Below are 15,203 nucleotides of genomic sequence, written 5' to 3' on the forward strand. Positions count from 1 at the left end.
GCCCTTGCCACTCAAACCCCATCCCACTGCCCTTAGGATAAAGCCAAAACTTCCTGATATCTTCAAAAGGCCTTAGAGTTTAACCCTGTTGGACCAGTAAACTCTAACTTTTGACTTAATTTTCCCTTTGCTTCCCCATCTTGCTTTCTCTGCACCCACCACAGTAAGCTTCTGTATGGCCTTTGTATTTCCCCAGATCCCTATTGCCACAGGACCTTTGCACATGTGAGTCCCTCTTCCTGGAAAGTTCTACCCTCTCTCTTTACCTGGCCAACTCTTAACTTTCTTCCTGATTATGGCTCAAATGTCACTTTCTTGGTGAGCCTTCCCTGATGGGTCAAATCTCCCTATTTTAGCTCCCATAGCCCACGGGACTTTCCTTTAGAGTACCAGCCATGGCTGCTAATTTCCACTTGCTATATGACTATTTGATCAATATCTGTCTCTTCCTCTGTCACTTTCTCAGGACCTCATTAGTCTTAATCACATTGTACCCTCAGTGACTAGAAAAATTCCTGCACATAAAAAAATGCTCCATGGACATTTGCTAGATGAATGATTGAATGAATGAATGAACTAGTACAAAGTCTGATGAATACAGGGCAGTGGGGAAACAGCAGTGAGAAAGAACCAGGCCTGCTCTCCATGGGCATCAGTCTGAATGGGGCACTCAGCCAGGTGTTGACTGCAGAACAGGGCAGGAACTTCCGGGAGCCCTGAGGCAGCAGCAAGGCACATCTAGGTGCTCAGAATGAAAGAAACTTCTTTGGCTGCAGGGTCAGGAATTCTTCTCCCAACTACCAGCCCACCCTGGCCCCACCTTTCTGAGTTCTTCCCAACTACAAGTCCATCCTGGTAACCCATCCCTCTTGTGCCTGAGCTGAGCCCTGAGTTCATCCTCCTGCATGGCCACCATAACTAGACCATGAGCTCCTCCCTGGGGCAGGGGCTAGGTCTGCCTGATGCTCTGGGTAGCCCCCTGCCCCTTTGCCTGGGTCAGACCAGATACAGCCGACCAGGAATCCCCACCCTCCTCTCAGACTGAGCCTGAGGTAATGTCAGCTCCCTTTCCGTGGGTTTATTAAAGATTCTTCCTCTGGGCCAAGCGGCGTTTGTATGAGAATCAGTTGTAATAAAAGTCACTCTAAGGGAACTGACATTGCAGCTGGGCTTTCCTGGTTTAAAGAAAACTGTGCCTTCCTCCTGAGGGCAGCTCACGGGCAGCAGGCCAGGGTCAGCAGAGGGAGGACTCTCTGTCTCTAGAGCTATCCGATTATAGGTGGGTGGGCCTCCAGCAGGGGTCTGCAGTGGGCTGTCTGTGCTGGGCGGGAGGCAGGCTCACGTGGGCGTGAAGGGTGGAGACAGGCAGGAGGGGTCTTGGCTTCCTGGCCCGGCCTGCAGCTTGCTCACACTCCCAGCACATCCCGGAGGTGACATCTCTGTCCTGCATTCATCTCACTAGCCTGGGTGCCAAGTCGCACCTTTATTGGCAATCTCTGGGCACAGTGAACCACAGCAAGGGAAGCCGGGGTGGATGTGAATATGAAAAGCAAAATGCAGGAACACAATGGGAAGAACCAGGACACATCCTGAGCCTGTAATGCTGGCCTGAGTGACGTCACCCAAAAGGCCCATCCCTGTGGGGCACTCCCTGACACAGGCGGCTGTTCCTCTCTCTCTCACTCTGTCTCTGTAAAGGCCCCAGTGACGGGGACTCCGGGCACCTCCTCTCAGTCTAAACCTACCCCAGGAGGCTCTCTGGCTATATGACATGGTGAAAGAGTTTTCTACCTTCTCCCCGCTTCTCCCATGGAGACACAGCTGTCCAGTGTGGCAAATGCCAGCCTCTCCTCTGAGCTTTTCCTTGTCACCCAAAAGGCCCTATCCCCTCCCATCACAGTGCTCCTGCCACTGGCAGCAGCCTACATGTCAAAGGAGCATGACCAGGCATGACATGGAGCAGCTTTCCCCAGGAGCTCTGTTAGCACAGCCAGGCCTCGGGCATGTGGGCAAATCCGGAGGTTTAATTTGCTGGTGGACCATACGAAACCATGATGAAGCTGTCCTTGTTCACCAAGGAGCTCGTGACTCAGGGCAAATAGCCCCAACCAGGCTAGGATGAGGATGTGGCACCATCCCCATTTTTCCACCTTCGCCCCCTTGAAATGGCGCAGCCAGAGAATGTACAAAAACAGCAACTCTCCGAGCCATTTGCAATCTGATGGCCCTTTCTGTTTCTGAGTTCCATCAGCCCCATCACTGAGATGGTTTGGATGTTCGTCCCCTCCAACCTTATGTTGAAATGTGATCCCCAGTGTTGGAGGTGGGGCCTGGAGGTAACTGGGTCATGGGAGCGGGTTTCCCCATGAATGGCCTGGTGCCTTCCTCATGGTAATGAGGTAATGGGGGAGTTCCTACTCTATTAGTTCACATGAGAGCTGGTTGTTTAAGGAGCCTGGCACATCCTCCCTCTCTCTTGCTTCCTCTCTTATCATGTGACATGCCTACTCCCCCACCTTGAGTTAAAGCTTCTTGAAGCGTCACCAGAAGCCAAGTAGATGCTGGTGCCTTGCTCATACAGCCTGCAGAACTGTGAGCCAAATAAACCTCTTTTCTCTATAAATGACCAGACTCAGGTATTCCCTGATAGCAATGCAAAATCACCATTAGCTCCATCATGCTCATGGCATGTGCAGGAGGGAGGGCAGTCTCATGAAGGAAATTTCAGATCAGAGCACCCTGTCCAGCTTAGTAAGCTATCCTGGATGGTTAACACAATTCCCATGAATAACGCTGGTTACCAAAGCCAACATCCACTGAGTGTATTCTAGGTGCCAGGCCCTGTGCTAAGCTAACATCTTTCCATGGATTATCCCCCAGATCCTGCCAACCGCTCTCTGGCATAGGAATCAGCGTCGTGCTAATGATAACAGATGACGGAACTCACACACAGGGAGTGGGAAGTGATGAACTCAAAAATCCAATCAAGTGGTTGGATGTATCTGGAAAACAAGTATAATGCTCTTAGGGTATGAAGGGCAAGAGTGAGAAGCACATGCTGTGACTTTTGCAGGGCCAGAGCCCTGTAAAGGCCCAGAAATGTGGTAAATTTTTTGGCATTCAAATTCTGGCTTACCTGTGAGCCAGCCAGCTGAACAGTGAGGAACATTTGAAATGTCAGGAGAGAATGCAATGGTTGGAAGTGGTGGTGAGTGTAACTTCCTCCAGAACCATGTTCAGTCTCCACTGGGTGATGCTTTGGTTCTCCCACCAGCATGGGCAGCTGTAGGGAGGACTGACCTGCCTAGGTAATTTTCCTGGCCTCAGTCTCTAACGGGCATCAGATGCTCAACTGGGACTCTGAGGGGGTGCCCTGTCCCTCTCAGTGGCCCTTCTGGCAAGCTGGTGACTTCTGAGCTGGACAGAGCAGAGCCCATGGGTGCGGGACAGTAGGTGGGTGCGGGACAGTAGGTGGGTGCGGGAGAGTAGGTGGGTGCGAGGGGTGGGTGGGTGTGGGGAAAAGCTTCCAAAATGTCCACTTTGACTCCTTATTTCATGCCAACACCAGGACCCCTCAACGTTCCTCTTGAACTACAAAAACCAGAGCCAACTGAAGCCTGTCCAAAGTAGCTTTGATATTTCAGCCCAGAGAGCAGTAACAACAGAACAGAACAACCAATAACTTCCAGAAACAGGATTGCTGGCAGGGACAGGCTTTGCACAAGGTCTGTCTCTCAAGGGCCATCCTGTGGAGGATGCAGGCAGGAGAAGGGGCCTGGGCTATGCTCATACTTTGCGGTCACTGAGGGTACTGCTGTCTGCAAGCAGCCCCCCAGCCACCTCCACCACTGACTGCTTGACAGCAGCTACACCCTAACCCACAGGAGGCCAGACGGGATCCTCCACCTTGGTATTCACAGCACATCTTCCGTGAGAGCACCAAAGCCACGGACAAGCAGGCTAATTTCGCCAGAAGCACCACCCCGGGGAAGGAGGTGTGTCAGCCTTCATCAGGAATAGGCAGGAATCGGGAGTTACAGGGGCTGAGCCTGTTGATTTCTCATCTCAAACTTCCCTGCAGCCCTTACATAAGGCAAAGTGAAACCTTCTCACCGCTCTGGATACAAGTTTCCAAGAGATGCCTGGTGATAGTCAGCAAAGCTTGGAGGAATAAAATAGATAATGCTTTTATTTTTCTCCTGTGCTGCAAAAATGTCTTAAAACCATACTGGCGTCTCCCAGAAAGCTCAGGGGTTTAGACCACAGCCAAGGCCTTGCTCTGTCCACACAGAGCAGAACTAATCAATATCATATTACAAAAGCACTTGACCTCATTTATCCCCACGGATGCTTGGGGAATCCTTAATATTCAGAGCTTTAAGGAGATGCACCTGGCGTGTTTAATGAGCAGTGCCTTGTTGCGGGGTGAGCTCCCGGTGACATTTAACAAGGCTGGCTGCCAGGTCTTTTCTTGGGGGCTGCCACTCCCACCTGGGGAGAGAGTCTGGGCTCTGGCTAAGAGCACAGAGAGAGCGCTGTGTCTTCTGGGGGACGGACTGAAGCAGGAGGCGTTAGGGAGAACTGCAGGAAGGAGGAAAGCTGGTGAGAGGAGAGCGTGGCACATAGTAAGTGCTCAGTAAAAGGCAAATATTATTATTTATCATTAGTATAATCCAAAAGCAGCTGTTTTATCCTGAATTTAGGGTCTTGCTGATCGTAGGAGAGGATTGTTGCCCAGTGAGCTGACTGCTATACAAAGGCCATTCCATTTGGTGTGGCCTTCTCCATCCTTGGGAAGCAGGGAGAGGGCATCTGAAAGCTTTCCCAGGTCTGACCTACGGTGGGAGACTTCAGCCCCAGGTGCTTCTTTCAAGTGGTAAGTCACACACCACATACAGGAAGCCTCTCTTCTGATTGCCTCAGCTGGATTAGTGCTGGCACAGCACAGACTGCTTTGCCCTGGAATTACGTGGGTGCCCTGGCTCCTCTAAGTTTGGGTCCACGCTGCCATCTCTGGTTCCCTCTCATGGCAAGCGTGGGGCTGGGCCCAGCAGACTCCCAGTGACTGGCTGCTGGGGGAGAGGACGGCATGTTGCAGATGATGGTGTAAGATTGCTGCTGTCAGGGATGATGCAGGCGTCGCTTGCCAGCTGTGAGGCTCAGCCATTTCCTTTATGAAATCCTCTAATTTTCTCTTTCAGGATGCTCAGAGAGCCTCGCCCTCTCTTCTCTGGGACATCTCTTACCAGATTTATTTTCTTCTTAATTATAATTCTCATGTCACATCAGAGCTTGGGGGAAGAATGGATTGTTCATTTAAGGCGAGAGACTTTGGGTCCTCTTGGGTCTGGGGAGAGGGGAAAACCAGGTGGCCGCCTCCATGGCCTGCTCAGGGCCCACAGGTCCCGGGCCTGCTGATGCTGTTGGTGACTCTGCTGCATCACGATTCTCCTGGGTCATGTGTGCACCATTCCTTCAGCTCTATCATCACCAGGGTATGGGTCTAGATGTAGTGACTGTCTCCACTTTGCCCATGGCCCACTTTGGTCACGGTTTACGGTTGCCATGGCGACATCCAAGGATGCTCCCCCTTGACGGCTCCCAGCAGCCACAGCCTCTCTACAGCCATCATACCCATGGCCTTGGCTGTCTTTCTCTCATTGTTAATTGAAATATTGAGAGCCAGTTCTCTGTGTGGGCACCCAGCAGCAGCGTGCCACATCCAGCCAGCTCTCTGTGGGGGCCATGGTGCCTTCCCTTGGAGCCAGAGCCCTGAGGCTAATTAGAGGTTCACATGCCACCGCTCTGATCCCAAGGTCCCTGCAGAGGGGAACCTCTGGCCAACACGACAGCCATTTGGTTGCAAACTGGATTATCTTGAGACCACGCTAGATTTCACTGCAGTGCCTTTTCCATTTAGAAGTGTTTGTCTGGAAGATACTCTGTTTGGTCCCTCTCTCTCTTTTCTAGAAATGGTAACCAGCAACAAAGTGTTCACGAAAAATGGGTCAGTGTTCAGATTAATTAGGAGCCAGATTTACGAACACAGCTAAGACGGGGCCCGGCCTCCTGCGCCTGCTCTGCTCTGCTAATCCAGTCCATGTTTATTTTTAAGCACAAATACCAAAATGTCTCTTGACAAATGAGACGTGAAATGAATGAGTTTTTGCACATCAACTTTTAGTGCAAATATGTATTTGGCTGTGTTGGGTACACATGCGGCACGGGAAGGCATTTCTTGCCTGGCTGTGCAGTAGCTAATGGATGAGGGCTGGAGGAAGTCCTCCCCTCTCTCCTTCCTGGCATTACCAAAGTGGCTTATGTAAAAAATAGGGACTTTTTTTCTGACTTCCTTCCAGGAACCATCGCTTAATGGGGGATGATTTGGGGAGATGTGCTGGGACCCGCCTCTGCAGTCGCCAATCTGAAACGGCCAGTGTCCTGAGCCTCTTTTTCCTTCCTTTCTTCCTTCCTTCCTTCCTTCCTTCCTTCCTTCCTTCCTTCCTTCCTTCCTTCCTTCCTTCCTTCCTTCCTTCCTTCCTTCTTCCCTCCCTCCCTCCCTCCCTCCCTTCCTCCCTACCTCCTTCCTTCCTTCCTTCTTTCCTTCCCTCCCTCCCTCCTTCTTTCCTTCCTTCCTTCCTTCCTTCTTTCCTTCCCTCCCTCCCTCCTTCTTTCCTTCCTTCCTTCCTTCTTTCCTTCCCTCTCTCCCTCCCTCCCTCCCTCCCTCCCTCCCTCCCTCCCTCCCTCCATCCTTCCTTCCTTCCTTCCTTCCTTCCTTCCTTCCTTCCTTCCTTCCTTCCTTCCTTCCTTCTTTTTCTGAGACAAAGTTTCGCTGGAGTGCAATGGCGTGATTTCAGCTCCCTTCAACCTCCACCTCCCGGGTTCAAGTCATTATTCTGCCTCAGTCTCCCAAGTATCTGGGATTACAGGTGCCTGCCACCACACCCAACTAATTTTTTGTGTTTTTAGTAGAGACGGGGTCTCGTCATGTTGGCCAGGCTGGTCTCAAACTTCTGTCCTCAGGTGATCCACCTGCCTTGGCCTTCCGAAGTGCTGGGATTACAGGTGTGAGCCACTGCACCCAGCACATGAGCCACTGTGCCTGGCCCTGAGTCTCTTCAGTGCCCCCAGGTCCTCAGCCCACCTTTCTCAACTCTGCTGTGAGCCCCTGAGGGCTGACCTCTATAGCTTGCGCCACCTGGGTGCCCCGGCCCTCAGATTCCAGAAGGGTTTGGCCAATGGGAGGCCCGGACAGGGAATGAAGGGCGGGAGGAGAGTGAGATCCTTGCTGGGTGACTGTGGGTTGGCTCTGTGCCTCCCCTTTTACTCTCTGTGTGCCACCAGCAGCCCCCGTCCTGGTTAGGTCTTCTGATGGCTCCCACTGATGCCAGCCCTGGGCACCTGCACCCATCCTTTGCTGGCTGCCCTAACCCTGTCCACACCTTGATACATATGCTCTTTCCATTCCCCCCAGTGACCCTGTTTGAATGTACCATGTGCCTCTGCCAGCACCCTGGTTGATACCCTCTGCAAACACTCTAGACTATTAACCAAGAGGCAGTGGTCCTTTTTGGACTGCTCCTTATCAAGCTGCTTAGAATTGCAAGACTGGGAGGCCAGGCGCAAGGTCGTCTGCCCCGAGCTCCCTCTGCAGCTCAGGCTGCTGTGGTTCTGAGCAAAGCGGCTGGCTTGTTGCCTCTCAGGGCGCTCAGCAGGACCTGGTGCCAGCAGCCGAGCTCAGGGCACTGGCTGGTGATGCAGCCCTATAGAAAGATTACTAATACCCATCCTCCAAAACACAGTCTGCAGGCTTCACATTGACAGCACACAGCTTGGGTGGCCTTGGGTGACTGGGGCGAGGTGGGACACAAGCCTGAGCATGGCTCCCTCCTTGGCATCAAGGCTGTTCGGGTGTGTTTGTGAATGACAGGTATTGCCATCCACTTTTCCATGCCCAGAGTGGGACACAGAGTGCCTGCAGCAGAACGACTCTCATAAGAGATTCACCTGGAGAGTGGGGGATATAGGTTTTCTGACCTCCCAGCTGAAGGCCCACCTTCTGGCCACCCCAAAGGAGGCTTGGAGAGAGACTGGAGGTTCTTTCTGAGATGTGTCTACACAGTTCCTGGCCTGTTCAGGAGCTGGCAAGGTTTAGGGGGTGACGGAGACCTCAGAGGCCACTGTACTTCTATCCCAGGAGCACTGCTGTCAGGCCCGCTGGGAGCCAGGCAAGCTGTGCTTTCTGGATGGCTGTGGACACCAGCCCCTGCAGAGAAGGCAGAGTGACCCACATGGGCATTAACATATGGCCCTGTGGCTGGTGGATGCCCAAGGCCCTATCTGCTGAGATGGCGCTGGGCACTGTGCCATCAGCATCGAGCTGACCTGAGGACCTCCATATCTGCTGTCCAGCCCACCTTCTCTGGATGAGATGTCCTGGAGCATCTTCACTCTCTCATTCAGCCTTCATGGCCAGCACAGAGACTGGAGATCGGACTAGCTATGGCAGGCAGTCAGATCATCTGTGGCTGGGCCTGCGACTCAGGCTGAAGGCCAGGGGAAGAGGGAGAGTCAAGCAGGAGTGCGCTCTTGACTTTGGTCTCATTACCATTTTGTGAGCACAACCAAGTTCACTCTCAAAGATCTCTTTCACATGGTCTTGACCAAAGTCTTTAACCAATGGCCGGTTCTACTTGGCATTCAAGGCCCTCCATAGCCTGGCTTCCAACTGCCAACCTTTTAGCTTTATCTGCCCATCCCTACCTCTCCACTAGTGCAGCTAATGACCAGGGTGATAATAATGAACATATATGTGCTGCAGTTTCCATACCAAGCTCCCTCTGAGGTCAGAGAGATTATCCTGTTCATTTTACAGATGACTCAGAGGTGGTAAGCCACTTGCCCAAAATCACACAGCCAGTAAGTGGTAGAGACACAACGCACATCTGGACTTCTGCCTTTCAAATCCTCCGGGAATATCCTAGAGGTACGTCCCAGCCTGTAATGCACACATTTCCTTGCTAGGGCCCAAGGGGAGGGGGAAAAAGGATGTTCTCTTCACCAACCAGCATCAGTTAAGCCAATGGCTCTATAAGTCAATAGGCACTGTCCCTGAGCACTGCCTGTATGCTGAACAGAGACGGCTAACTCCTCAAGGAGTCATGCTCCCCTTGCACAGTGAAGAGATGAGGCCCGAAAGCAGCCGCCACGCCAAGAACTACATTTCCCAGCAGGCGGTACATCTGTGTTGGACCATGTGACTGAGTTCTGGCCGATGGAAGAGGGTAGAAGTAATATTTATCACTTCTAGACCTGGCCCTTAAAAAACACCTTGCCATTTTTCCAAACCAGCTTTTCTCTGAGAGAGTTAAGTGCTGCCAGAATGATTTGAGTGGCTATTTTCTCAATCTCCCAAGAACGATACATACTTAGAGTGGTCCTAAATGCATATGAAACAAGTTGATTCATTATACACAACGCATGCCTGAGAGCGTTAGGGCTTCATTCTCTTAGGGCAGTGAGGTGACAAGCGCTGCTTCTGTCTCTCCTCCCTGGTCTGCTGGCTCTATGTCATACCCAGAGTGACTTTGGAAGCCTCTTGCTGAGGCTGGTAGTCTCAGCCTGGGTCCTTGAATGACTGCATGGAACAGAGCCACCACATGCCCCAGGGCACTCCAGGGCAGGATGTGATATGAACGAGGAATATTACATTTGAATTGTGTCAAGCCACTGGCCTTTTGGGGTTTATTTGTCACAGCATCAGTGATATCTTAGTGCAGAGGGTGGAAAGTTCCCAGCTGGGCTGTGGAGGCCCTCTGCAGGTCCCTACTTCCCCAATAGGCTGAGGGACAGTCTTGTGGGGCCCTGTGTAGCATCCAAGAGGGATGAGGCCTTTGGATCAAGCCAATAGCCTGAGACGCACTGAGGAGGCTGCCACAGTAGGTAGAGCTGAATGAGAAACAGAACTGAACTGATGTGCCAGGCAGACTGCAGGGTCAACTGTTGGAGGGCTTGAGAGTTAGCTAGGGAGGCAGGATGAGATGGTGACATGAAGGACATGAAGACCCGGCCCCGCGGATTCTGCAGGTAGTCCAGGAGACTGTAGGTAGACCACCCTTTGAGAACTGCCATTGTAGGGTTGTGACAATGTGTTCCGTCACATCTGGCAGGTTTCACATGCACCTGTCCCCAAAGTCAGGCTCCCAGGGCTGTGTGGCCAGGAGAGATGCTTCCTGTGGGACTCTGCATCAAACAAGACTGAGGAGAGGGGCTGAGGGAGGCAGCAACCTGCTCACAGTCAGGCACTGAGGTGGGCTCTGAGGCCCAGCTTGGAGCAGGGGGAGAGAGTGGGGGATGCCTTGGGAGGAGGGGCACACTGGACAATCCTTTCTACCCTCCATAACCACCCCCCACCACCCCCACCCCCGCCTCTGCCAATGGCTCCTACCGCTCCAGAGCTGCCTACCAGGGGGTAGTCAAGCCATCACTTTCTCCTCCTCCTGCCTTCCCACATCCCACCCCCATCCCCAGTCCCTTCTTCCAGCCTCTCAGCTCCCTAAGAAAGCAAGCCTTCCCCTCTGGGTGCCTTCCTAACAGTGGCTTAGGGCTCAGTCCTTACTGTCCCCACCCCAAAGCCAAAGGAAGGGGAGCTGCGATTTACGGTAAAGTGCAGAGCTGGTGCCTAGGGCCATCCTGCATTTAGCCAAAGAGAGCGTAAGTTACACAGCCAGGCCCCTCCACGCCCTTGGACAAAGTCTGTTCAGTCGAGCACACAGAATAGAAACCAACACAACCCAAGTTTTAACCGCCTCCCGCTCTCCAGCAGGTGCCAGTGCCCCCACCCGGGGATAGCTTATTTCCACCATCGGTGCTGGCAGAGTGCTGGCCCCTTGCCACCATCGGAGCTCAGCCCTCAGGGTCCAGTTCTCCAAACCCAAAAGAGGTCGCCTCCCCACACTACAGCCTCCAGCGTACCCTGAAGTCGCTGGCAGGGCAGCCCCCTCCCCCGTTCATAAATGCACATCATAAATGCTTCCAGAGGCCAGGAGTAAAGACAGAGAAACGGCGGGAAGAAGTCCCTAGGGGAGGGCGCTCCCGATCTAACTAGGAAGAAGTATCCATATACAAATGAGCCAAGGGGGCGGGTCCTGGGTCCGGAGTTCCCCTGGTCGTCCCCGCGCAGCCCCTGCCCTGCGCCATCACCGCGCGTGTGCCCCCTCTCCGCGCGCCCTTACCCGAGCCGTGCCTCTGGCGCAGCAGGACCGCCTGTCCCGATGGCGGCGACGCTGACGAAGCAGCAGCAGCTGCCGCGACGGTGGTGGTGGCCGTGTGGGCCGCGGAGGCTGCCGCGGCCTCGGGGACTGCGGGATCGATGGCGGCTGGAGGGCTCCCGGGCGGCGGGCTCTTGTCGCCGCGGACGGGCTCGGAGGTGGTGCGGCCCGCGGGGCCCGCATTGTTGGCGTTGGCGGCGCTGGCGGGGCTGTGGCGACGCGGGCCGCTGCTCTGGATGTGGGACACAGCCTCGGCGGCCTGCATGTTGGGCGGCGCGAAGCGCGAGAGCACGCGCAGCAGCGCCTGGGCCTTGTGCTCCTGCGTGTCGTCGTCGCTGTAGTCCGACACGCGGCATTCGTACACGCCCTCGTCTTGCAGTCGCACGGCCGACAACCGAAGCCGGTGTGAGATGTCATTGCCCTGGACGCGCACGGTCTGCAAGAGAGCAGGGTTAGAGGCCGGGCTGGGCAGCTCCCAAACCTGCTCTTCTGGCCGCCCTGGCCGTCGCGCCCCCTTGTGCGCGCACCCCAACACTTTCCGGATCCCGGTTTGCCCACCATCATGATCTGGCTTCCCTTTCACCCGCGTCTACCCTGTGGCATAGGGCTTCCAACTCTGCGTGGACGCCGGGCAGCCAGCTCTTTGGACTCTGTCCCCACGCCCCCATCAAGTTAACCAAACGCCCACCTTGCATCTGCCCCGCCCACACAAACCAACCCTGCTTGTCTTCCGGTAGCTGACCCTTCAGAAGGGCAGAGCCCACCTCTCCTTCCTCCCTCCTGCACCTTCAGGAAACCCCAGGCTGGACTCCCAGTTCTGGAGTGCGCAGAAACCCCAGGCTGGACTGCCCCACGTCTTTCCCGCTGCGACGCGCGCCAACCCACAGTCCCGCCCCAGCCGGCCCTCCACACCTCCCGGCGCAAGGAAGGCCTGCCTGAATCGCGTCCTAAGGAAAGCCACCCTGTCACCGGACCCCGCCCTTCACAGCTAACACTCCTCTCCCAAGGAGGCAAGCAACGCTGTGGCTGCTGCCCGGCTCCCTGGCCACCTGCTACCAACCCGCCTTTCCGCGGGATCTCCAGAAGCGCCCCAGCGAAGTGCTCCTCCCCTGCGCCCTGGTGGGGACTTCGGGAAGGAACTGCTCTATGACTCTCACCAAACACCCAGGGAGCCCTCACCACTGAACCGAGCCCACGAGAAGGCTTCGTCATCTCCAGGCCCTTCTACGCTCCAGCTGGGAAGCTTGGGCGCGTCTCCTCCCAGAGTTACCAAGCCCATGACCCGGGCCCCTCGCAGCCTGGCACGACCACTCCCTACCTTGCCCCCCGCAAGCCTGCAACACCCCGCACCCAAACCCGCAATCCAGGCGGAAGATAAAGGGTTGCAGCGGAGGGCGCAGAGCGGATGCTCAGGGCGGGGCGGAGGGGGCGGGAAGCTGGCGCCACGGTCGCGGGGAGGGCGAGCAGCCGCGCGCTCCCGGTGCTGGGAGGAATGCCCGCAGAGCGGAGGCGAGCAGGCGCGAGAGGGCCTAAGCGCGCGGTCCTGACCAAAGGGAGTTTTACAGGTGAGCGCCAAGCCGAATTAGGGGACTCAAGCCTTGGACCCTTGATTTACACAAAAGAGAACCCGACCCTGCAACCGGCGACAGATGGCGCCGGGACAAGCCAAGCAGCCACCAATGCAAGGCTGCGATCGCGGCCCTACTTGCGCGGCCCCACATGCGCGGCCGCCGCGGCTTGCTAAGGGGAGGGAGCTGCGGGATGCGAGGCGGCCAGAAGGGGTCTCCCGCGGCCCGCGCTGGGCTCCACACTTACGCTGATTTTAGTTGCATCCTTATTTGTTACCTAAAATGCAAAGAGGGAGAGAGAGAGAGACATGAGGCTCGCGGCCTTCTGGCTGGGGGAACTCGGATCCGCCTTTAGGCAAGGGCACCCTCCTCCGGCAGGCTAGGACCGAAACCGCCCGGGCGCTGGGGGTTGAGGGCACAAAGGACTTTCCAGGAGGGCACAAAGGACTTTCCAGGAGGGCACAAAGGACTTTCCAGGCTTTCCAGGAGTTTCCCAGGAGGAAGCGGGCTTTGGAGCTAGCATGGTGCCTGACCAACGGGTGGCTGCCCTGGTGTACACCTGCTGGCTGAACTGGGGAGACTGGATGGACACCAGGGTGGGAAGGAAAGCCCCTCTCCTTCCCTCTGGGCATCCTTAGGCCCTGTCCTGTGGCTCAAAATCCTCCCCCAGCTCATTGGGAGTCGTGAATAACTGGAGGGAGGGGCCTGTGTCTGTATGGTACCCAGCGGGAGGCTCAGTGGCAGTAACCCTGGGATAATGTAGGTGTATGTGTGCACGCGTGCACACTAGAGTGTGTAAGAGAGTGTGGGTTTTGAGGCAGACAGGCAGCTTGGGCCTGTTTTCGGCTACAGGGAAGTCGCCCCTCGGTTCCCCTGAGGGCTGGAGGTCCTGCCGGCTTCCCGGTACTCGGTTTTCTGCTGGCCTCAGGAACGCAGCCGCGGGGAGCCCTGGGGTCCTCAAAGTGGCAGAGGGCGGGGAGAGCCTGATGGGACCAAGGGGGCTTCCTTCACCACCCACCAGCCATCAGAGGGCTGCAGTCAGCAAGCACGAGCAAGCGACCTGGCTGAGGTGTGGCTTTTTAGGGGCTGGGCGTGAATGGAGTTCCGGGACGTGGCGGGAACAGCGATGCTGTCAAAATAATTGACAGGTTTGGGGGTAACCACTGCTGACTTTGAAGATGCTTTGAGATGCGAAGGTGGAAGATGGGCTGCGCCACAGGGCGGCGCCCTGCGCTAGCGAAGCCGGCTGCTTCCCTCCCCGGGTTAGCCCTCGCCGCCCCGGGCGCGAGCCGAGCGCGCGCCGGTACCGCGTGGGCGGCGGGTTACCTTGCTCCGGGCGCCCGGCACGCTGAGCGCCAGCTCGTGCAGCAGCTCCCGGGGTGGCTCCTTGAGGTACCACCACTGAATCTCCAGCGAATACGAGGTGGCTCCGCTGGCCCGGAATGCGCAGGGCATTTCGATGTCGTCTCCCTCCCGTACTGTCACATCTTTGGGGACTTCTGTGAATGTAGCTGGGGGTGGGGAGAGAGAGAGGCGTGACCAGCTGTAGGGCGGGGGCCTGGGGCAACCTAAAGCGAGGCGGTCGGTCTCTGGCTCGCTGGCCTTGTGCCCCCCACCCCGCAGCTGCTCCGTGGCACACCGCCGGAGAGGCTAGCAAAGTTCGGGGAAGAGGCTGCAGGGCCGCGGCAGGGACCGGTCACCCGCTGCCTGCTGCTTCCCTCCGGATGGGGCGGGGCGGCAGGGGCGGCTCGTGCTTCTCCCCCGCGCCTGGCCGCACCGCCAGAGCCTGACTGGGGCGCGCCAGCTCCCGCACCCCACAGGCCTCCTTTCCGCAGCCGGGGACCCGGCGGGACTAGTAACGACTAGGGCGCGGCGCTGCTGCTGCGGCGACCCTTCGCTGCTCGCCTACCCCTACCCCTCCGAGCCCGGGCTGCACAGCGGGATTGCTGGAGACCGCGAAGCTTCCCCGTTCGTTCTCTTTCTCCTTCTTCTCGGTGGCGGCCCCAGCAAAGAACCCCCCGAGCCCACCGCGGCAGCAAAGTTCCCGCGCTCACCGTCGGCCACGAAGAGCAGCAGGGCATGCAGCAGCAGAGGCGGCAGGTATCCGAGGGCACCGAGCCGGTTCCGCTGTTCCATCTCCCGCGGGGGACGCGGTGGCGGCGGGGGCCCGGGAGCGTAGAGGCGGCGGCCGCGTGGGCTCGGATCGGCTCCGGCTCGGGCTAGGACGCCTCCGAGCCTGCCATGGCCCCGCGCGGCGCCCCCTCCCCTGGCCGCCGGCGGCCGCCAATCAGCCCAGCTCCCTCGCCGGCTTGCCCGGCGCGGCTCCGGCGGGGGGCGCTGCGCGGGGTGTGCGGGAGACGCGGTC

At 56.7% G+C, this 15,203-nt stretch overlaps 1 protein-coding gene across 2 annotated transcripts in view; it reads right to left on the reverse strand.

The window, feature by feature from the left end:
• VSTM2B (V-set and transmembrane domain containing 2B) overlaps nt 1-14,996 on the reverse strand; it is a 38,728-nt gene extending 23,732 nt beyond the window's left edge. The window contains exons 1-4 of one of the 2 annotated variants that reach the window (XM_007996119.3): nt 14,893-14,996; nt 14,165-14,349; nt 13,086-13,115; nt 11,235-11,706 (exon numbers count right to left, since the gene is read on the reverse strand). In XM_007996119.3, coding sequence (XP_007994310.2) covers nt 11,235-11,706; nt 13,086-13,115; nt 14,165-14,349; nt 14,893-14,974 — 769 coding nt within the window. In that variant the 5' untranslated portion in view covers nt 14,975-14,996. Of the gene's footprint in view, nt 1-11,073; nt 11,707-13,085; nt 13,116-14,164; nt 14,350-14,892 lie in introns of those variants that run through there. The other variant, XM_073017274.1, reaches the window with a different exon arrangement.
• Nucleotides 14,997-15,203: the final 207 nt, after the last annotated feature.

Source organism: Chlorocebus sabaeus, chromosome 6, assembly GCF_047675955.1.
Source record: "Chlorocebus sabaeus isolate Y175 chromosome 6, mChlSab1.0.hap1, whole genome shotgun sequence".
NCBI lineage: Eukaryota > Metazoa > Chordata > Mammalia > Primates > Cercopithecidae > Chlorocebus > Chlorocebus sabaeus.